At 50.7% G+C, this 24,014-nt stretch overlaps 1 protein-coding gene across 2 annotated transcripts in view; it reads right to left on the bottom strand.

Annotated features, from left to right (window-relative positions):
- The window catches only part of LOC146869304 (uncharacterized), a 77,891-nt gene that overhangs the window by 46,721 nt on the left and 7,156 nt on the right, over nt 1–24,014 (bottom strand). For both annotated transcript variants that reach the window (XM_085647126.1, XM_085647132.1), the window contains exon 2: nt 3,354–8,162. In XM_085647126.1, coding sequence (XP_085503252.1) covers nt 3,354–8,162 — 4,809 coding nt within the window. The remainder of the gene's footprint in view (nt 1–3,353; nt 8,163–24,014) is intronic.

Genomic DNA, 24,014 nt, shown 5'->3' on the forward strand with positions numbered 1-24,014 from the left:
ATTTTGGAGACCCATGTCACCCGCTGTTTGAGTTCATTCATTGAGGAATCTGGCTTTTTGGACTCTCAGCAGGCGGGCTTCAGACCCCTCCACTCCACCGAGGCGGTCATAGTAGCAGTCATGGACACCCTTAGGAAGGGTGCCGACAATAACACCTCTCAGGCCCTTGTCCTTCTGGATCTCTCGGCGGCTTTTGACACGGTCGATCACACCATTCTGATCGACCGTGTCCATAATGCCGGAATCCAGGGAGTGGCCCTTGACTGGCTCAGATCCTTTCTTCACCAGCGGTCACAGTCCGTCCATCTCTCCTCCTTTTCTGCCCCTTACACCTCCCTCCCTTGCGGCGTCCCACAGGGCTCCGCATTATCCCCTCTTCTTTTTAATTTGTACCTCCAACCCCTCCTAGCTTCCCTCCGTAATTCGCCAGTAACAATCTTCAACTATGCTGACGACCTTCAGTTGATCTTCCCTATCGACTCTTCCCCTTCCTCCTGTTTTAATTTCCAGTCTACTATGTTGTCCATTGCGGAATGGATGTATCATAGTCACTTGAAGTTGAACCCTACTAAGACTGAGCTCGTCTTGGTAGGCAGCCCCAATCATCCTTGGAATTCCTCATTTTGGCCTTCATCCCTGGGGACCGCTCCGGCTCCTGTGCGATCAGTCAAAAGCCTGGGGGTGATCATCTCTGATGATCTTTCGATGAAGCCACAAATCAACTCGGTCACCTCAGCCTGCTTTTTCCATCTTAGGCGGGTCCGTAAGATCAGTAGGTTTCTTACTAAAGAAGCCCTGATCTTAGTTGTTATGGCACTCATCACTTCCAGGCTCGACTACGCCAACTTACTGTATGCTGGCATCCCTGCCTGTCATCTTCACCGTCTACAGCTGGTGCAGAATCAAGCCGCTCGCCTGATCTTTCACCAGCCTAAATTCCAGCATGTCACTCCCCTCCTTCACAGCCTCCATTGGCTTCCTATCTCCAAACGCTGCATTTTCAAAATGGCATGTTCCACCTTTAAGGCCCTCTCACATGCTGCCCCGGCCTTTATTTCCTCAAGCCTGTCTCGTTACATTCCTTCCAGAACCCTTCGATCTTCTTCTCTCAACCTCCTTGAGATCCCCAAGTATAAAAGGAAAAAGCATGGTGGCCTATCCTTCTCGGTTTTTGCCCCCTCCACCTGGAACGCTCTGCCATCTGCTCTTCGCATCTGCCCTAAGTATGACTGCTTCCGTAGACTCTTAAAAACCCTGCTCTTCCAATCTGCATACGGCTAATTATCTCATCCTGGCTCTCTGTCAATTGTCATTCAGCGCCAAGAAACCGATGGTGAAAGTGCGCGGTATAAATATTTTAACATAACATTTAACATAACCTGTATGGTTGATTGCAGAGTGCCTCTTAGTCCATCTAGGTGAACTATGTGTTCATGAACCCAAGGCCGGCTTTGGCGCTGGTGTGACCCGGTGGGACAATGTTTCTTGGTGTCCCCCAACGACCATCTCCGCCACGGATTCCCTCTCTACCACCCTTCAACAGTGCCCCTCAAGACCCCATAACCACACTCTCTCAGATTCATTTAATTCGTTTAATAGCACTGCCACTACTCATAGCAGTGTAGGGTGTCAGAGCTCTTTACATCACACACACTGCAGAGACAATCAATCATAGGTGTGTGAATCAGTGTATAGGAAATGTTACACATGACAGAGGACTACAAGGTGTAGGAGTCACGTCATCCATACTTGTAGGCAGTATGGTTTGAGAGTGCTTAGTCTGGAGAAGCACAAACTCAGAATTTCAAACGTATCACCATGGCTGGGGTTGCTCTTCAATAATCAAAATTGATTTCTTTACAAAGGAACCCTTTATCCAACATTACGATAACGAAAGACTGGGGAAAAAAGGTCATAATGCTTTAATCTATACCTTGCAGTTTGCATGCAGCTCTTTGATGACAGTTAATAGCTCACTGTTCTATGTTAGGATTTTAACTTATAAACGGCAAGTAACAAAGGATCTCTGACAGAAGCAGCAACGCACTGACCTATTTACATTATATGCACTTTGTGGTCTGCATGGTACACGTTCTTTAAAGCAGGCATATTAACCCTCTGCGCTAACTTACGAGTCAAAACTTCCACTAGACAAACCCCAACTCTCCAGGAAGAACATTATTCAATGGAGTTAACTTGACATTTTTATGGTTGCCTGAAAATTGCTGAAGGCCAGGAAAGAACGCGGCAGCAGGTGCTTTTAAATGCATAATATACTTAAAACGCAAAGTCAGCGCCCGTGCGGCCGCCCCGGGCGCACCGCCCTAGAGCCAGCCCTGCATGAAGCCTGTGAGTAGCAGGCAGGAACCCGGAGGACAATGGTGTTCAAAGCACATTGTGCATTCCTGGGCTGGGAGTGTGCTATCTGTTCGGTGGGGGAGCCGATGGGTGATTTAATGCCAGTCTGGGAGTGGTCTGGGATGCTGCTTGCAGTCGGTAGGATCTCTATCACATCCAAGGAGGCAGGTGTGGTCAGAGTTGTTTTAAGGCATGGGCTCTGGCCCAGGGCCCCCACCTTTCTAGGGGCCTCAGCATTGAGCTTTCTGGAACGTACCAGAGAGTGGCATAACCTATAAACGACGGGGCCCCCTGCACAATATGAAAAGGGGCTCCCAGGTCTCCAATATCTCATAAATATTCAAAGGATTTGCACTGAATGGAGGCCTGCTGAAGGACTGGGGACCCTTTAAAGGTTTGGGGGCCAACAAAGAGGGCTGTCATAGATAATAGTGAATGAGATGGAAAGAAATAATACATTCCGAGTTTATCCGAGCAGGGGGCCCCAAATGATGTTTGGCCTGGGTCCCCCGAAATCCTTAAAATGTCCCAGGGTGTGGCAGCAGTTCAATGTGGGATTAGAGGATGGTCCAGTCACCTAGTTTCAGCCTGCATCTACCCAAAAAGGGATCACAGAAAGGGATTGAATTAAGAATAAGGGATCAAGGCGGGGTACAGGTGTACGTGAGGGAGATTACGATAAAAAAGGGATTAAGGATTAAATCATGAAGTGAGATTAGGGTCAGGGATTAAAACAGGGGTTAGAGATCAGGACAATGGAAGCGTCAGGGCTCTGGTAAAGGTAAAATCAGATTAAAAGAGGCCTTCATATACTCCGCGTATCCGAAATTATGACGGGCTTCACGCAAAGAAAGTTAAGAACACATCAAAACTCAGCTGTAATTCATTTCAGGCCCCGCATCAATTCGGACGAAATGACATAATTTGTAATGAAAGCAGTACTATGTTAAACTTGTTCAAAGAATGTGCCACAATGTTTGGGATATCAGTCTCACCTGTTGCCATAGGGGCAGATGTTGTGGAGGGTAATCCGGTTGCATTCGTAAGAAGAATGGGTGCCAAAGTGGTTTCATTCTGTATTGGTTCAGACGGTTTTGTGCTTATTGTTGTGTTACCTGTTGTGGATTTTTCTGTTGTGATCTGTGTTGTAGGGACTGATGACGTGTTATTCTCTGTGGCGTTTGGTGATGTCGTACCTACTTCAGTGCTTAGTGTGGCAGTCTCTCCTACACTGCTTAGTGTGGTAATCCCTGCTAAGGAGGTTCGGGCAGTAGTCCCGACTTCAGTGCTTGATGGGGTAGTCTCTGCTACAGTGCTTTGTGTGGTAGTCTCTGCTACGGTAGTTCCAGCGGCTGTCCCCACTACAGTGCTTGGTGGGGTAGTCTCTGCTACAGTGCTTTGTGTGGTAGCCTCTGCTACGGTAGTTCCAGTGGTTGTCCCCACTAAAGTGCTTGGTGGGGTAGTCTCTGCTACAGTGCTTTGTGTGGTAGTCCCCGCTACAGTGGTTTGGGCGGTAGTCACTACTTCAATGCTTGGCGGGGAAGTCTCTGCCACAGTGATTTGTGTGGTATTCCCTGTAACGGTGGTTTGGGCGGTAGTCCCTACTTCAATGCTTGGTGGGGTAGTCTCTGCTACAGTGCTTTGTGTGGTAGTCCCTGCTGCACTGGTTCCGGCGGTTGTCCCTACTTCAGTGCTTGGTGGGGTAGTCTCTGCTACAGTGTTTTGGGTGGTAGTCCCTGCTACACTGGTTACGGCAGTTGTCCCTACTTCAGTGCTTGGTGGGGTAGTCTCTGCTACAGTGTTTTGGGTGGTAGTCCCTGCTACGGTGGTTCCGGCGGTTGTCCCTACTTCAGTGCTTGGTGGGGTAGTCTCTGCTATGGTGCCCTGTGTGGTAGTCCCTGCTACGGTGGTTCCGGCGGTTGTCCCTACTTCAGTGCTTGGTGTGGTAGTCTCTGCTACACTGGTTCCGGCGGTTGTCCCCACTTCAGTGATTGGTGGAGTAGTCTCTGTGACAGGGTGTTGTGTGGTAGTCCCTGCTACACTGGTTCGGATGGTTGTCCCTACTTCAGTGCTTGGTGGGGTAGTCTCTGCTACAATGCCCTGTGTGGTAGTCCCTGCTACACTGGTTCCGGCGGTTGTCCCTACTTCAGTGCTTGGTGGGGTAGTCTCTGCTACAATGCCCTGTGTGGTAGTCCCTGCTACACTGGTTCCGGCGGTTGTCCCTACTTCAGTGCTTGGTGGGGTAGTCTCTGCTACAGTGCTTTGTGTGGTAGTCCCTGCTACACTGGTTCCGGCGGTTGTCCCTACTTCAGTGCTTGGTGGGGTAGTCTCTGCTACAGTGTTTTGGGTGGTAGTCCCTGCTACACTGGTTACGGCAGTTGTCCCTACTTCAGTGCTTGGTGGGGTAGTCTCTGCTACAGTGTTTTGGGTGGTAGTCCCTGCTACGGTGGTTCCGGCGGTTGTCCCTACTTCAGTGCTTGGTGGGGTAGTCTCTGCTACAGTGCTGTGTGTGGTAGTCCCTGCTGCACCGATTCCGGCGGTTGTCCCTACTTCAGTGCTTGGTGGGGTAGTCTCTGCTACAGTGCTTTGTGTGGTAGTCCCTGCTGCACCGATTCCGGCGGTTGTCCCTACTTCAATACTTGGTGGGGTAGTCTCTGCTACAGTGTTTTGGGTGGTAGTCCCTGCTACACTGGTTCGGGCGGTTGTCCCTACTTCATTTCTTGGTTGGGTAGTCTCTGCTACAGTGCTTTGTGTGGTACTCCCTGCTACACTGGTTCCGGCGGTTGTCCCTACTTCAGTGATTGGTGGGGTAGTCTCTGCTACAGTGCCCTGTGTGGTAGTCCCTGCTATGGTGGTTCGGGCGATTGTCCCCACTTCAGTGCTTGGTGGGGTAGTCTCTGCTACAGTGCCCTGTGTGGTAGTCCCTGCTATGGTGGTTCGGGCGATTGTCCCCACTTCAGTGATTGGTGGGGTAGTCTCTGCTACAGTGCCCTGTGTGGTAGTCCCTGCTACGGTGGTTCCGGCGGTTGTCCCTACTTCAGTGCTTGGTGTGGTAGTCTCTGCTACACTGGTTCCGGCGGTTGTCCCCACTTCAGTGATTGGTGGAGTAGTCTCTGTGACAGGGTGTTGTGTGGTAGTCCCTGCTACACTGGTTCGGATGGTTGTCCCTACTTCAGTGCTTGGTGGGGTAGTCTCTGCTACAATGCCCTGTGTGGTAGTCCCTGCTACACTGGTTCCGGCAGTTGTCCCTACTTCAGTGCTTGGTGGGGTAGTCTCTGCTACAATGCCCTGTGTGGTAGTCCCTGCTACACTGGTTCCGGCGGTTGTCCCTACTTCAGTGCTTGGTGGGGTAGTCTCTGCTACAGTGCTTTGTGTGGTAGTCCCTGCTACACTGGTTCCGGCGGTTGTCCCTACTTCAGTGCTTGGTGGGGTAGTCTCTGCTACAGTGCTGTGTGTGGTAGTCCCTGCTGCACCGATTCCGGCGGTTGTCCCTACTTCAGTGCTTGGTGGGGTAGTCTCTGCTACAGTGCTTTGTGTGGTAGTCCCTGCTGCACCGATTCCGGCGGTTGTCCCTACTTCAATACTTGGTGGGGTAGTCTCTGCTACAGTGTTTTGGGTGGTAGTCCCTGCTACACTGGTTCCGGCGGTTGTCCCTACTTCAGTGATTGGTGGGGTAGTCTCTGCTACAGTGCCCTGTGTGGTAGTCCCTGCTATGGTGGTTCGGGCGATTGTCCCCACTTCAGTGCTTGGTGGGGTAGTCTCTGCTACAGTGCCCTGTGTGGTAGTCCCTGCTATGGTGGTTCGGGCGATTGTCCCCACTTCAGTGATTGGTGGGGTAGTCTCTGCTACAGTGCCCTGTGTGGTAGTCCCTGCTACACTGGTTCGTATGGTTGTCCCTACTTCAATGCTTGGTGAGGTAGTCTCTGCTACAGTGCCCTGTGTGGTAGTCCCTGCTACACTGGTTTCGGCGGTTGTCCCTACTTCAGTGCTTGGTGGGGTAGTCTCTGCTACAGTGCTTTGTGTGGTACTCCCTGCTGCACCGATTCCAGCGGTTGTCCCTACTTCAGTGCTTGGTGGGGTAGTCTCTGCTACAGTGCCCTGTGTGGTACTCCCTGCTACGGTGGTTCCGGCAATTGTCCCTACTTCAGTGCTTGGTGAGGTAGTCTCTGCTACGGTGCCCTGTGTGGTAGTCCCTGCTACGGTGGTTCCGGCGATTGTCCCTACTTCAGTGCTTGGTGTGGTAGTCTCTGCTACACTGGTTCCGGCGGTTGTCCCCACTTCAGTGATTGGTGGAGTAGTCTCTGTGACAGGGTGTTGTGTGGTAGTCCCTGCTACACTGGTTCGGATGGTTGTCCCTACTTCAGTGCTTGGTGGGGTAGTCTCTGCTACAGTGCCCTGTGTGGTAGTCCCTGCTACGGTGGTTCCGGCGGTTGTCCCTACTTCAGTGCTTGGTGGGGTAGTCTCTGCTACAATGCCCTGTGTGGTAGTCCCTGCTACACTGGTTCCGGCGGTTGTCCCTACTTCAGTGCTTGGTGGGGTAGTCTCTGCTACAGTGCTTTGTGTGGTAGTCCCTGCTGCACAGATTCCGGCGGTTGTCCCTACTTCATTGCTTGGTTGGGTAGTCTCTGCTACAGTGCCCTGTGTGGTAGTCCCTGCTACACTGGTTACAGCAGTTGTCCCTACTTCAGTGCTTGGTTGGGTAGTCTCTGCTACAGTGCTTTGTGTGGTACTCCCTGCTACACTGGTTCCGGCTGTTGTCCCTACTTCAGTGATTGGTGGGGTAGTCTCTGCTACAGTGCCCTGTGTGGTAGTCCCTGCTACGGTGGTTCCGGCGGTTGTCCCTACTTCAGTGCTTGGTGGGGTAGTCTCTGCTACAGTGCTGTGTGTGGTAGTCCCTGCTATGGTGGTTCGGGCGATTGTCCCCACTTCAGTGCTTGGTGGGGTAGTCTCTGCTACAGTGCCCTGTGTGGTAGTCCCTGCTACACTGGTTACGGCAGTTGTCCCTACTTCAATGCTTGGTGGGGTAGTCTCTGCTACAGTGATTTGTGTGGTATTCCCTGTAACGGTGGTTTGGGCGGTAGTCCCTACTTCAATGCTTCGTGGGGTAGTCTCTGCTACAGTGCTTTGTGTGGTAGTCCCTGCTGCACTGGTTCCGGCGGTTGTCCCTGCTTCAATGCTTGGTGGGGTAGTCTCTGCTACAGTGCCCTGTGTGGTAGTCCCTGCTACACTGGTTCGGGTGGTTGTCCCTACTTCAGTGCTTGGTGGGGTAGTCTCTGCTACAGTGCCTGCTACGATGGTTACTTTGGTAGTCCCTGCTTCAGCGCTTGGGGAAGTAGTCACTACTCTGGTGCTTAGTGTGCTAGTCCCTGCTATGCTGGTGAGGGAGGGAGTCCCTTCTCTGATACTTAGTGTGGTAGTCCCTGCTATGCTGGTGAGGGAGGGAGTCCCTTCTCTGGTGCTCGGTGTGGAAGTCCCTGCTACGGTGGTTAGGGAGGGAGTCCCTTCTCTGGTGCTTGGTGTGGTAGTCCCTGCTACGGTGGTTAGGGAGGGAGTCCCTTCTCTGGTGCTTGGTGTGGTAGTCCCTGCTATGATGCTTAGTGTAACATTCTCTGCTGTGGTTGCTCCTTTCAAGGTCTCTTCTGGGGTTCTTGTGGTTGTTCTTTCTGTATTTAGGGCTGTCGTCTCGGCTGTGGCACCATCGGTCTTCCACGCAGGTGATGTGCTGCTTGCTATCACAGTGGTTGCGAGTGAAGTCACAGAGGGTACATCCACGGGATACTGCGATACCACCATTGACACTAAACCTGTGAGGTATTAAAAAAAAAAATTGGAATTCTTCTCAGAATATTTCTGGCATCATTTTGCAACATTAATGCTTTTTTACAGATCGGTATTTCAACTAGAAGAAGAAAAGGACAACATTGTACATTGTGATAGAGAGCACCTGTTTGGGTCCTTCTCAGGAGCATAGCGGTCATGAACACCGCAGGGTCTGTGGCCCTGGGGGAATGGGATCTGAGGGGCCCGCCACTATGGTTATCTTTTACAACCAAACCACAGAGCACTGGCACCATTTCACTGGCCACGCAATGAGTTTAGAAGTTTCATTTATAAGAAGAGTCCCTTGGCTGGGCTAAACGGGATATCAAACATATGCTAGGGTTATTTCGAAACAAGGCACTACGGATTTTTTGATCAAACTGAGCTCAATGGAATTTGAAGAAAACAATCATTTTCTTGTCACACTAGACGTGACTTCACTGTACACTGAGATACCACAAGACGAAGGGTTGGCTGTCTTGGCTGTCTTGGAGACATTCCTCAATAGTAGACCTAAACCTGAGAAGGTGCCCACACAATTCCTTATGGAATTAGCTACCTTTGCTCTTAAAAACAACTACTTTTGCTTCAAAGATGAATTTTTTCTGCAAGTTAAAGGCGTCGCAATGGGGTGTCCCTTTGCCCCAGAGCTGGCAGTCCTTTATATGTCTAAATAAGAGGATCGCTTCATATATAACAACAATCCTTTTTCAATTTACATCGGTAATTGGGTCAGATACATCGACAATGTTTTCTTAACTTGGACTGGAGAAGAAGACCAACTACAAGGCTTTGTAGATTGGCTAAATAACAGAACACCTGACATAAAATTCAGCCTGAATTATTCCAAGTTTCGAATGCCATTTCTGGACGTTGAGATCTACCCCAGTGAGGGCCGTCTGGTCACCACACTCTTTAAGAAAAAAACGGATAGAAATAAAGCATTGCATTACTCAAGCAACCATCCACGCAGCCTAAGGGACAATCTGCCTTATGGCCAATTTTTGCGAATTCATCGGAACTGTTCATTTAAGGATGAATATTTCCATCATGCTGAAAACTTAAAGATCAACCTTCTCTCCAGAGGCTATCCCAAAAAATTACTGAAGAAAGCTAGTAAACGAGCTTGGTGGACCCCACGAGAGGCACTTTTGGAAAGGAGGGACAAATGCAAAATGGACAGGATCGTTTGCGTATCTACCTTCAGCCCTACTTCCAACTGGTTCAAGAAGATTATCTCTCAAAATTGGCATTTGGTCAGGAATCTCGACACCTCACTGACAGAACCTCCACTGTTTGCTTTCAGAAAAGATAAAAGCATTGCTAACCAGATAGTGCGAGCAGCTTTGCCAAAAACGAAAAATCTCAATATGAGAAGTTTTCTAAATCTTCCTCCACTTCAAGGCCACCACAAGTGTGGCACATGTACTTGCTGTGAGTCAACCATAGAAGGCAACCATTTCACCCACAGGGGAATTCATTGGAAACATGACATCTTTTCAAATTGTAAAACAAAATATGTGGTGTATGGTATTCTATGCCCATGTAATAAATTGTACATCGGGAAAACAAATCAAGAGACGAGGCTCCGAATACAACAACATAAATCACGAATACGCAAGAATGTGCAAAATGCCCCACTGGTCAATCATTGGCATCTTAACAACCATACGGAAAATGATGTTAAATGGACCGTGATTTCCAAAGTCTCACAAGATAGCCGAGGTGGTGATCTTGATGCGAAATTGTTAAAAAGGGAAGCCATGCTTATCATTAAATTCAATACGTCAGTGGACGGTTTGAATGAAATTTCTGAAATTTACAACTTGTGAAGTGTCCCCAGTCTAGTTTGGTTCTTTTTACACAAAGTTCAGCAATTCTCAAACATGCACACATGATTCATGCCAACATGTGTTTCTCATGGCCAACTCAGAGTTCGTCCACACAGCGTGCTGGATTTGTCCTCCTTTCATTTTGATAAAGTTCCATCTAAAAAACATCAGGCCTAAACTACATTTCCCATGAACCCCGCACCATCTTGCTACGATTTTTTCGGGCCCCTAGAAATACTTTGAATGCCCTCCTATTACGACTTTGAAGCTCATGCAATCGAAACTATTAGATCATCACCCACATATAATCACTCCCGTGATGTTATTTTTATACGCATAAGACGGACGAGTCAATCGTTCCTTGCAAACCACAAATCCCAGGCACCCATTACGGCGGACACAAGGACCGTAAAAGAGACGTCACTTCCCCTTGGATCTTCAACCTGAACGGCGGCAAACGCACGGAGAGAGGATTGCTTTAACTTCTCACAACGATTGCTCTGAGGTAAGCGCGATCGTATCCCGGAGCTCCGTGTCAACAGACAGTGAAGAATATCCTTCTAGAAGGGAAACCATTAACGGGCTTCTTTTCTCTTTTTATCTGTCAGAATATATGAACAATTAAAAAGGCTTTTCTTCCACTGGAAGCCGGTGGACTGCTCAAATTGGAAATAGCAAAAACTACCTCCCGCCGTCAGAACACACTTCATTGACATCACATTAGCCTGAAAAGTAAGACTACCACATAGATCACTTCGGAACTTTAAAGGTTTTGTCCAAAGGTGACGTACTTGCTAATTTCTTTTCCCCTTCCTTTAAGGCTTTTGGTTTCGTGGTCCATGTTGAAAGCCCCTACTGTGCACACCTAGTGGCAGGTAAGATGAGAGAATGAGACATGCGGCTTGACAGTCAATTGGCACAGGGACATTGGTTAGTATTTAGTGTTGTTTCTGTTTTATTTCAGAGGGTGTTGGTCCTGATGAGAATCCCCACAATTGACGGGATTCGAAACGCGTAGACCCTTCGTCGCTGTTGGCCAATTATTTTCAAAATAATGTTATGCAAAATATTATAACTGTTTCAAGTTATATCTGCCAATGGCCTGATGCATTTTTTCCTACAGTGTATTTTTTCCACATTTAATTACTGTTTGTCGTCAAAATAGTGTTCAGTCTGTGTGATTGTTGAGGTTGCCTGTTTTTCCTGAGTGAATGAAGTATGCTAGTGATGGTGTCGTTTAAATTTGTCTATGCAATGTAAATAATATTATTGATGAATTTTTTCTATTTTGTGTGTCTTTTTGGAATGTCATAATTGTCATAGTGAAACCGTGCAAACTAATAAGCAAATGTATGGTATTAAAATAATTTGAATTAAATTCAACGGAAAAGGTGGTTGGCAGTGAAATTGTTTCATTCAGTTCACGTTCTACAATTGTGTATAAAGTTAAGTGCAGCAGTGGCACTATCGCTGTTTGTTACTTTAACGACAGCTTGCTAGTTGTACACAACATCACCCTCGACAGACAGCATATCACCTTGCACATGCCACACCTTTCTATCCTAACCGCGATGCTCCGCTCCCCCTGGGACCCGGGTCCTTCGGTCCTCCCCGCCCACATCTCACATACTAGCCAGATGCCCACCAGCAGTAGATCTCTCCACGTTCCGTCATGGAACGTGAATGGCTTGCTGGATTGCATCAAACGTGCAGCGGTCCTCAAATACACCCAACGCCACGCTCCCGATGTGCTCCTCCTTCCGGAGACTCATCTCCTGGGAACCCATTGCCCATTTCTAGCAAGATACAGGTTTGACAGGGTGTGGCACTTCGGTTTCAGGCAGGGCTCCTGGGGGGAGTGGCCATACTAATCCGGAGGGGCCTTCCCTGCACCCCTGCACAGGTGATGATCGATGCACAGGGCCGCTATGTGGCCATATCCAGTAGGCTTGAAGGTCACACCCTGAACCTAACCTCAACATATATCCCACCCAACATACTCCCCACTACTCTCCATCACCTTACAGCTGTAATCTCCGCCATGCCCCTGGTTCAGACAGTAAGCAGGGCGACTTTAATGCAGTTATGCAACTGTTACTTGGCACAACTGGAGAACCATCCTTGTCGCGCCTATCTCACTCCAAGAGGCTGTCGGATTGGTCAACTGCCCTTGGTCTATGTGACAACTGGCGAATTTGGAATCCCCGGGGGAAAATATATACCCACACTTTGGCGGCCCACCATACTCACTCTCGCATCGATTTGCTCCTCCTGCCTGCCACTGATTGCCAACATGTCTGTAACATCTCTATTTTCGCCCGTGGAATCTCAGGCCACTCAGCCATTTTGTTATGCTTGGGAGGCGCCTCTGACGGTTTGGCGACTGAACGCGTGGTTATTGGAAAACACAGATTAAGGACGCGCTTGCAGTGGAGTTGCAGCATTATTTCCTTATCAACCAGGGTTCGGTCCCCTCTCCGGGCACACTCTGGGAGGCTGGTAAGGCCACCTTACGTGGCATAGCCAGGGGCCTGGTGCACATGAAATGTGCGGCACAGACTGTTTGCCTGACCCAGCTAGAGGCGCAAGCCGTCGACTGGAACTGACACTCATAACTACAGCCGAAACCCAACCCGCCAGATAGCTTGCAGCGATCCGGGATGAGATCCGTCAGATCTCCCCTGACTCTGCAAAGATGTTGTGGTGCTCCTCTGTGGCCCGTGTTTACGGGTGAGGTGACAAGAATGGAAAGTTGCTTCACAACTTAGTCGAATACCCCAAGGCTAACAGAATTATCCCCGAGATCCGAGACGCTGACCTATTGGACTGAGCCAAGAACCATGGACTTCCCGCAAATCCAAACAGATTTATACGGGGCTCCCATTCCACAGGTGATTCCACCCATCACCAGCGCGGTCCTAGTAGCCTGGCGCTCTGCCCTGTGAAATACACACTGGGACAAGCGACTTACTCAACATACACCTTTATAGCATGGCACATGGCTGCGGGAGGCATCGAACCTTTAAGTCTTTCGGCAATGGGATCATGTCGGGATCTCGCTCCTTGGAGACGTATGGGTGGGGGACCACGTCAGGGCCTTCCCAGATCTACAACAACGTCACTCCCTTCACGCCTCCCAATTTGATAAATATCTACAACTCCGCCACGCTCTTACTGCACATATTCCCCCAGGTACGTCTGATGGAGCAAGGACTCGTAAAAAAGAGACTTGCTCGGAAGCAATCCGCTCGTGTAACTGACTAACAAGTTATTAATGCAGTGTTGTGAAAACGAATATGCACCACATGAACACGCGGGTTAGTGAAGCTTACGTATGTATATACTAACACGGATAACATTGAAGGACTAATACCGCTTTAAACGGGAAATCTGTTTTGTGCATACGTCAACTACATATACGTAGGATGACTGAATAATGCTTGGAGGGAAATTCTTGCGCATGAGCAGAAGCTTTAAAAATGGAGTCTTGAAGGCTCACATGCATGGCACCTGCTTAGCTGAAATGAAAACAAGCTATTTTACTAATGCTAATGCCGGGAAAAGTATGAATAAATATAATGGGATAGAGTAGAAGTGGGGGGTATACAGTGCAACCACTTTATTTGAGAAACTCACATTGGTCTTCTGACCTTCATCATTAGTGCGTATTTGGGCATCTCTCACAAATGAAGGAGCTGAGTGACGCGAAGTCCGCGCATGCCCACTGAGTGAAACCAGGAAGGTCATGACAAAGTAGTTGAAGGGAAGCCAAGATCAGATGCTACGGCGTGAGAAAGAGATGATGTAAAGTTCAACTATGAAGACATTCATTATAATTTGTATCGACATTGTTACATTTAGCGTATGGGAATAGAATTTATGAACAAGCAAGCATTGGCATAGCCAATAGGTCTCGCCTTTGAGACCTTATAAGTGTTTAGCCTTGCAACAGTTAATGTTGTTGCAGTAAGGATATTGTGCTGCATAACTAAATACTTAGAAGGTCCCAAATGCGAGACCTATTGGCTATGCCAATGCTTGTTTTTCCTGTGCAGCGATTGTGGTTGCCATTTTATAACAGGAGTAATCTTTTTCCACATGAACCTAAAATCGAGATACATGTCACATTGATTGAGTGAGTTGTTTAAAATAGCAACTCATTGTAATTTAAAGGCGTCCTCCCCATTATTTAAACTTCACATTGAAGACATTAACAATTGTTGTGCCTGTGATGCTGTGATTTGATACTACACGAACTCCCTGGTATGAATCGAAATTCCAGGTAAAGACTGGCTACAAGAGTCGTTATGAACTGGTTACAGAGGCAGACCTAGAACGCTAACCTTCAAATTCCGAATAGAAAATAGCGAACGACAAGCTCCCGGGAAATCAGCTCTAGAAAGAAGGTTGATCCATTTTGAAAGTAAAATTTATAATCAAAAAGTTCTTTTTTAAACTGGTACCTTGTTGGACCCGGCCTCGTGGCGTGGTCCCGAACCCTCCTACCCGACCGGGGCGGCCCCCACCTTTCGGGGTCCCTCCGGATTGCACCTTGCCACCCGCACCAGCCTACGCGACCCGGCTCGCCCCGGCCTCGGCCCCAGCGAAGCCCCGACACCGAGGCACCAAGATCCGGCCAGGGGGGGCACCACGTGGCCACTCCACCGATCCCAGAGGAGGAGGGACCCCAAACCGTCCCCCAACGCCTGGTTTCGATCGCCCTCCGGCCTTCCTGGGCGCCGGCGCCTCTCCCGCTGGGTGTCTGGCCTCTCCCATCCCGGCCCCTCCGCCCCCCAGGTGCAAGGGTCCGGACATCAAAGGGTTCCAGACCTATATCTGGGGCCGCCCAGCACCTGGATGGCAGTTGTATCCTGGAGTCAAGAGCCCTGCTGATCGGATCGCGGCTGACCCTATGGAGAGAGACTCATTACCTGGGACTGGGAACTCGGAGCCCTGCTGACTGTGTCGCGGCTCCCCCCTTGCTGAGAAGAAGACCCTCACGGAACATCGGAGCCCTGCTGACCTCGTCGCGGCTCGACCTCATCGAGGCAATCCCCCGAGCCCTGCGGACGACGTCCCGGCTCCCGGAACCCCCCAGCTCGAGGATTGAGAGCTAGGCGCAGGGTGTTCCCGTACCAGGCTGGTACTGAGATTGTCCCGCTACCCCATCCCTACAAGACTTTGAGACTCTTTTGGATCCCTCGATCCACCTGTAAATATTACCACAGAAATCTGCCTTGATTACCGATAAAGACTTATGAGAATTGATACCCTGGTTGTGTCCCTTTGTGGTGGTGGGGTTGCTTGGCTGATACGATCATAGGAAAAGGACCTCGCCCAGGAGGCTTCTCAGCGGTGCTCGGCTACTCGCCTACGGAACAGTGGCCCTCGGGGTGGTCAGTCCGACACCATTGGGCTCCCAGAGGGCGCCCTTCTAACATTGGTGGCCAGCGGTGCGATCCGAGCCCGACGCAGATCGTACAGCGAGTAACTCACCCACTACCTACCTAGACACAGGGTAACCATGAACGACCAACAGACCACCCCAACCGCGGAGTTCCAACAAGAACGGTTGGAGGAATATACCCATAAGGAACTAAAACAGTTTTGTAAAGACAAAGGCATCGCGACCACCGGATTAGACACAAAAGAGGACCTGCAAAAAGCCCTAAAGACCTGGGTAGAGTCCGAAGCGGCCTCCCCCCAAACCGAAGAAAACCCGGTGCCAAACGTACACCGGCAACCAACCGCAGCCCTGGCAGAGGGGAGAACAACCAGCATAGAGACCGGCCTCTCCCCGGCAGAGATACGAGAACGGGAGAGGGTCAGGACCCACGAGTTGGAGCTCGCCCGACTGCGCCTGGACGGCGAACTCCTACTAGCCGAAAATAAATTAGCCCTAGAGCAACTGCAAGAAGAAAGAGGAGAAAAGAGGCACCGAGAACTGGAAGAGAGGAGGCTAACCCTCGAGCATGAGCGGGGCCTTAAAGAACTTGAAATCAAGTCCAGAAATGGAGAGACCGGCACCTCCGGAAACAGAGACCCCCTCCGCCGGCTGAGGCGAAAGTACATATCCCCAAGGAGGTCGTCAAAGAGTACTACAAGAACGACGACATCCAACAATGGTTCAAGGCCTACGAGGTAGCCCTGACCGCCCATCGGGTACCCCGGAAGGATTGGGGTGCCGGCCTATGGGGACGGTTCCTCAGCGAAGGCAGAGACACACTGCTACAGCTCCCAGACGCAGTGATGACCTCTTATGACCATATGAAGGAGGCCCTGCTCACCCGCTATGGGCTCACACCAGAGATGTACCGCCAACGCTTCCGGGACTGCAAGAAGCTCCCCGGTACCACCTGGGTGGAATACGTAGACTTTTTTAGCAGAGCCCTGGAAGGTTGGATCAAGGACAGCAAGGTCACCTCCTACGAACAACTGTTCGACCTCATTGTATGGAAGCACCTCTCCAACAACTGCTTCATCGAGCTGAGACAGCACCTCCTCGACAGCAAGCTGACAGAGCCGCAGAAGCTCGCCGCCGAGGCCGATCGATGGGTGAACACCCAGGTCCCTCGGAACTCGATGGGGGAGTACCAACGGAACCCCACGGGGCCCCCCCGCCAGCGGGGCATCGAACAGGAACAGAGACTTTCCAGCGGGGCCACCCCGGAGTCCTCCCCGGGGACCGCCCTCGAACCGCACGTCCCCGTCCCTCGCCCGAAGAGGGGCCCCCCCCCCCCCCCAGCCCAACCAGGGCCTCGACCGACGGTAACGTGCTACAACTGCCAACATCCAGGGCACTATGCCAGTGAACCTACCTGCCCCGTGAACCGACGGGCGGGGACCACCGGGCCACCCCCCCGCCAGTTGGCGGCCGCTGCCCTGGGGGAAGGGGGAGAAGAGGAAGAGAACTACGACGCCGGACCAACCGAGTGGGAACCCGCCGCCATGACATTGGTATGCCTGGGCAGCCGGAAAATGGTACCCCGGGCTCCCATCCCGAGCAACACCCATAAGTACCAACAGTGGGTCACCATTAATGGACGCCGGGCCGAAGCACTCCGAGACACCGGAGCCAGCGTAACAGCCGTCCGCTGCCACTTGGTGACCCCCGAACAGATCTTGCCTAATGTACTGTGCCCCGTCCGGTCGGCAGACAACACCGAGAGCTTGTGCCAGATGGCCCGGATCCCCTTCGAGTGGGGGGGGGGGGGGGGGGCCACGACCACCCGGGCCATCTGACCGAGCGTAGAGGCTCCCCCCAAAGAGCCGGAGTGGCCCGAACCACCACCTCCCTCCGTCAAAGAAGAAGCCGACACCGAGGCCGGGCCGCCAGAACTCGCCCCGGACGAGGTCGCCACGCTCGGCGACCTCCCCGAACTCGCCCAATGGCGCCAAGAAGGTGGCCCTACAAGGGAGCAGTTCCGCCAAGAACAGAAGACCTGCCCCTCCCTCGAAGGGACCTTACAGCAAGCAGCCACCCAGGCAGCCGGAGACCAGACGGGGACCCACTGGGTCTATTGGGACAATGACCTCCTCTACAGCGAGCAGAAGACCGCAGAATTGGGGGCCAGCCACGTGCTGGTGGTCCCCCTCAGATTCCGGGACTTCCTCCTCAATCCGGCGCATGATGTGCCCCTCGCCAGGCACCTGGGGCAGGACAAAACATACAGCCACCTGGTGACTCACTTCTACTGGCCCCGAATGTGGAAGGACATGGACAATCATTGCCGGACCTGCCCGGCCTGCCAAGCCAGCGGGAAAAGGGTCAAAGCCCCTCTCCAGCCCTTTCGAATAGTCAACACCCCGTTCGAGCGAGTGGGGATCGACACCGTGGGGCCCCTGGACCCCCGAACCTCCCAAGGACATCGCTTCATCCTCGTCCTGGTCGACCATGCCACCCGATACCCCGAGGCCATCCCTCTCCGAACAGCGACGGCCCCCGTGGTGGGCCGGGCCTTGATGGGAATCTTCTCCCGAGTAGGTTTCCCCTGGGAGGTTGTGAGCGACCGAGGCACCAACTTTATCTCGAAGTATATGCGGTCCCTGTGGCAACAGTGCGGGGTCACCTACAAATTCACCACCCCGTACCACCCCCAGGGGAACGGTCTAGTCGAACGATTTAACCGGACATTGAAAGGAATGATCAAGGGCCTGGAGGAGCCCCTGAGACGCAAGTGGGACGTCCTGCTGCCCTGCCTCCTGTTTGCCTATCGGGGGGTCCTGCAAAAGTCTCTGGGGTTCAGCCCCTTCGAACTCTTGTACGGACACGCTGTCCGAGGCCCTCTCAGCCTGGTCAAGGAAGGCTGGGAGACCACCATCCAAGATGCTCCCCCCGACGTCTACCGGTACCTCCTGACCCTGCAAAACCAAACACGGAAATTCAGGGAACTGGCCGAAGCCAACCTCGAGGCCAGCCAGGAGGAGATGAAACGCTGGTATGACCAGAACGCCTCCTCCATAGAGTTCGAGCCAGGCCAGCAGGTCTGGGTCATGTCGCCCGTCGACCCCTGTGCCCTCCAGGACAAGTGGACCGGGCCCTTCAAGGTGGTCGAGAAGAAGAGCCCCGTCACCTACCTGGTCGAACTGGAATCCCCCAGGAACCCCCTCCGGGTCCTCCACGCCAACAGGCTCAAACCCCACTTTGCCCGAACAGAACTTAGCCTGTTGATGGCCACGGACGATGGAGACGAGGACTACTCCGAGCCCCTACCCGACCTCCTGAAAACCTCCGAAATGGACGGCTCCGTGGAGGGAGTCATCCTCTCCGCCACCCTGACTCCCGATCAGCGCCGAGAGTGTCAAGGACTGCTGCATCGCTTCGCTGCTCTCTTCTCCCTCACTCCCGGAGTCACACGATGGTGCGTCCACGACGTCGACACCGGGGACAGCCCCCCGTGCGACAGAGCCTACCGGGTCCCCGAGCGAGTGCGGGCCTGCATCCACGCCGAGGAGAATTTCGATGGGACCCCCAACCGTCCCCCAACGCCTGGTTTCGATCGCCCTCCGGCCTTCCTGGGCGCTGGCGCCTCTCCCGCTGGGTGTCTGGCCTCTCCCATCCCGGCCCCTCCGCCCCCCAGGCGCAAGGGTCCGGACATCAAAGGGTTCCAGACCTATATCTGGGGCCGCCCAACACCTGGACGGCAGTTGTATCCTGGAGTCAAGAGCCCTGCTGATCGGATCGCGGCTGACCCTACGGAGAAAGACTCATTACCTGGGACTGGGAACTCGGAGCCCTGCTGACTGCGTCCCGGCTCCCCCCTTGCTGAGAATAAGACCCTCACGGAACATCGGAGCCCTGCTGACCTCGTCGCGGCTCGACCTCGCCGAAGTAAACCATCGGAGCCCTGCTGACCTCGTCGCGGCTCGACCTCGCAGAAGTAACCATCGGAGCCTGCTGACCTCGTCGCGGCTCGACCTCATCGAGGCAATCCCCCGAGCCCTGCGGACGACGTCCCGGCTCCTGGAACCCCCAGCTCGAGGATTGAGAGCTAGGCGCAGGGTGTTCCCGTACCAGGCTAGTACTGAGACTGTCCCGCTACCCCATCCCTACAAGACTTTGAGACTCTTTTGGATCCCTCGATCCACCTGTAAATATTACCACAGAAATCTGCCTTGATTACCGATAAAGACTTATGAGAATTGATACCCTGGTTGTGTCCCTTTGTGGTGGTGGGGTTGCTTGGCTGATACGATCATAGGAGAAGGACCTAACCCAGGATGCTTCTCAGCGGCGCTCGGCTACTCGCCTACGGAACGGTGGCCCTCGGGGTGGTCAGTCCGACACCATCGGGCTCCCGGAGGGCGCCCTTCTAACATACCTATTGCAGAAGAGTCCGCAAAACATACTGGTCTATCTTTTAGTTATTTTATTTTTGTGACTTTATATAGCGTAGATTGGCCCAAAGGCACTAGAGCAATTCACAAGACAGAGCAGAAAGTACATAGTTGCCATGCTTTCACATTCCATATGTGTGCACTGCATTTCCATGGTTTCAGTGTTTAGGTAAAAGTCACATTCTACTACCAAATTTAACACTTTTAGGGGGGAGGGAGAAGGAGAAAGAGAGAGATATCAATCGAGATAGATCTAATCAGACAATAGCTCCTCGAGCTGCAGTCACATGAGGGGTGGGGGGGGTTGTTAGAGTAGACTGCAGCTAAACTAACTAGTAAACTAAAAGCGCTAAAAAAGAAGAGGCACCAACGAGTGTATTGATAAAATAAGAGTAGAAGCTACAGAGAGAACCGAACTGCACCAATTGTGGTCGAAAGAATGAGTGGAATTTTATAAGAAACCATGGATAAAGTAAAAATTACATAGAATAAGGCAGACAAGAAGACATCAACGAAGAGAGCAAAATTTACAAAAATATAGGACAGGTTAAACTGCTACTTAGTGAAGGGCGGGGGGGGAAATGTGAAATAGAACAGGAGGAAACTTGAAATAAACTGCGTAAAGATACAATTAAAATAAAAGTAATAAGCATGAAGATAACCACATGGTAATGAAAAAGGGTGGAAGCGACAGACAATGGGTATGAAAAGGAAGTGTTAAATATGGAAACAAAGTCACAAAAGTACGATCAAAAGGCACAAGAAAAGCTTTGTGTGCATGGAACGAGTCAATAAGCGAGTGGCAAGGGATCTGGGTGGAGGGAAGTAGAATGACAAAGACGGCCGTTAAATGTAGGGGCGGGCACAGAGCAACAAAATACTACGAGGGATGCAGTAACCGGGGGGAAAGGAAACAAGAGGAGCAGAAATGGCTAAGAAAAGAAGCCGCATGGGAAATGGCTACGGTGAATCCAACCTTTGTAAATAATTGAAGCAAGGAAGAAAACGGGCAAGACCACGCGTTATGGACACTTAATAAACAAGGCGTGGACAAAAAGTGGACGAGAGTGTTGCGCGCGTGATGGAAAAGGGAAAGTAGGCTGCGTGCGCGAAAGTGAAAGGGATTGCGGCTGTACATATTGCAAAGCTGCCGACTGCGTGCATGCACGCTCGTGTGAAGGCAAGCTTGTCGCCAGCCAGCAGCACTTTGAAAACTCACCTACTAAATGTCTCTCCGAGCAGCGAATGCACCCTGACTCAGCGAGACCTAAAAAGTAAGGGGATGGGTTACGGACAGTGGTTTAACTGAATTTTGTTACATGCAAGCCTGACCAATCAAATTTCGTATTTTCCTGATATTGAAACTTTAATGGGTGGAACATGGAGAAACCGAAGGTATATTTAAGATCGCTTTAGTTAGTTAGTACAGATGCTGTGATGCGGAGTGCGCAGACGATGCTGAGAGAGAGATGCTGATGAAGAATTGAAGAAGTGCAGAACTGGGTGGAGGGAGCTGATTGCAGAGCCTGCAGCAGAACTTTCTATCCTAATTTAATTGGGTTAGATCAGAAGATCGCAGAAGAATCTCAAAAGAGGAAGAGTGCGTCAGAGAGGGGTGCGGCGCAACCGTCGGTATTCTAGAGAGGTCTACTATTCTGTCCTGATTCCTGTCCTGAAGTCTATGTCTCCTGATCTGGCCCAGGGGACCCTTACCAGCCCTTTGGCCAGGGGGTTGGTCTTCCACACCATTCTTGGTAAATATAATTTTTCGTTATTTGCAAATGTTCTTTTCTCTCTGCCCTCTCCCTTTGAGCATTGATTATTGGAGGAGTCTGATGCAAATGCATGGGGTTTATTAATCGAATTTTCTCACCCATGAATGTTGGTGACTGCACTGTAGTTTTGAGATGGTTCACATGCGTTTAATTTAGATAAATATTAAAAACTTTCCTGAGTCTGTGGTTTATTTATCACATTTAAAGTATAAGTAAGTTAGCTTTATCCTATTCTCACCTTCAACTAGTTCAACTAATGGTCCATTGACCAGAGGAAAGAACTTTTTGATCCGAGAAGGGTTAGTTAGAAGGTGAACAGAAGTATTAAATAACTAATCCTGAATATTGTGAAAATCACAAACTCGACAACCAGCGGTTTTACGCACTGTGAGTTTATGGGCCAAGGTGAGTATATTGTAGTGGAGTATCTGTTGAACCGCTGGATCACGTCGATTCCCGAATTTAGCCCGTTGGAGGCCCAGGTTATGATGGGAAACTTGGGCAGAGAAGGGGTGTCACAGATATACCACTCCCTAGTGAATAATGGCCCCTCTACCCTGGACTCGCTGCGAACCCGCTGGGAAGAGTGGCTGGGTCCCCTAGAAGAAGCAGACTGGTGCGACCCCTTATGGCTCCCAAAAGTCTTACGACCTCCTCTAAACTCAGTCTTATCCAACTTTATTATCTACACATGGCCTACTTCACCCCTGTGCGCCTACATAAGGCGGGACTGCACCCCTCCCCAGATTGCACACTATGTGGCCAAGCCCCGGCCGACTTTTACCACATGGTCTGGTTGTGCCCTGGTCTTGCCCTGTTCTTGTCGGGGGTGGAATGTGAGCTTTCGCAGACTCTGGGTTGGCAGGTTCACCATGATCCCATACGCCTTCTCCTGCGGGTATTTGATGGTCTAGATGGCTCTAGAGCAGACAAACATTTTCTGGGCACGGCGGTGGCGGTGGCCAAGCGAGACATCGCGGCGGCCTGGGCTCAGGCCAAATCCCCTACCCTGCGAAAGTGGCGACGAGTGGTGGACTGGTGCGTGGCCCAGGAAGAGCCTCTCTTTGAGTCCCGGTGTTGTCCTGGGAAGTTCCACAAGGTATGGGGCAAATGGCTGAACTTACCATTTTGAATTATTGGCTCTGCTTTTCTCACACATCGCTCTACTGTCTTTCAACTGGGGTGGTCTGCTCGAATTACTTCAATCATGACTGTGGCTTTTGTTGTCTGTTATTGATGGTCGCTGATCTACTATGCAATTGTATGCTGGCCTCTTGTCTGTCTGTTTTTCAAATGCAAATAAACTTTATTATCAAAAAAGAAGGAATTGATTTGGGTGAGAGGACCACTATTTGCCAATGGGTCAGTTGTCTAGGTAAAGACTGATCAAATGTGGGGAGATGTGGCGCAGGGGCCAGAGTGGCTGATTCCGGAGCGCAGGGCTCACAGTATGATTGCTTGCGGCAGCTCAGCATCATGTGACTCTGGGCAAAGCTCACTTAATCTGCTTGACGGCCCCCCAGCGCCTGGATACCCTTAGGGGTGATTCGTTTGCACTTTACAAATAGGGATTAAATGTGGAATTAAAAATGCAGTACTGCACTGATGAATGCTGCACACCTTGAGGAGCTCTTGGTCGGCTGATTTATGCAGGGAGGAGATTTTACCCAGAATTCGGGAGCCCTTTAAGGCTGTGATATTTTCTGGAGAATTCAGGAAGATCTAGAGTGAATTTCGAGGGGCCAATGATTCAAGCTCAAAAACAAACCACTGGGACAATACATCCGCATGTTTTGAAGGAAATTTTAATACACAAGGATTAAGTGCCTGTAAATAAAATTTTAAAATAACTTTACATAAAAGTGGACACTATAATGTTATCTCTTCAGAATAGGCTTCCTTCATGAAAACATCCTTAAGGACCGATCTGACTAACTATGGCGGCCTGTTCAACCAATCGCCAGTTAGACTGATAAACTAGAACTAGGGTCTCTGCGTCGCCCCAACGTCTCTATTTACCTTTTTTATCTATTGACCATATCACAGGTAATGAACGATGAGAACCTATCCTCAAATCTCAGATGAGTTCAGCAGTTCACTAAACCATAAATCACCCGAAATTTGAATAAGAAAATATAAATTTCGGCATGTGAGTGAAGAAGATGATTGGAGGGGAGATTGAGCATAGAGAGGACAGGTAGAGATTGAGAGGCAGAAATTAAGAGGGGGAGCATGGAGAGTAGTGGTGGAAGAAAGCAGGGGAGTAATATCTAATGAACATGTATAAAGTGATACAGAGTAAGTGAAAGAATGTGAGATTGAAATGGTACGAAAAAGAGACAAAAGAAGACTTAGACTGATGAGTTGAAAACCGATGAGAGGGGGAAAAGCC

The sequence above is a fragment of the Triturus cristatus genome, chromosome 1_1, assembly GCF_964204655.1.
Source record: "Triturus cristatus chromosome 1_1, aTriCri1.1, whole genome shotgun sequence".
Taxonomy (NCBI): Eukaryota; Metazoa; Chordata; class Amphibia; order Caudata; family Salamandridae; genus Triturus; species Triturus cristatus.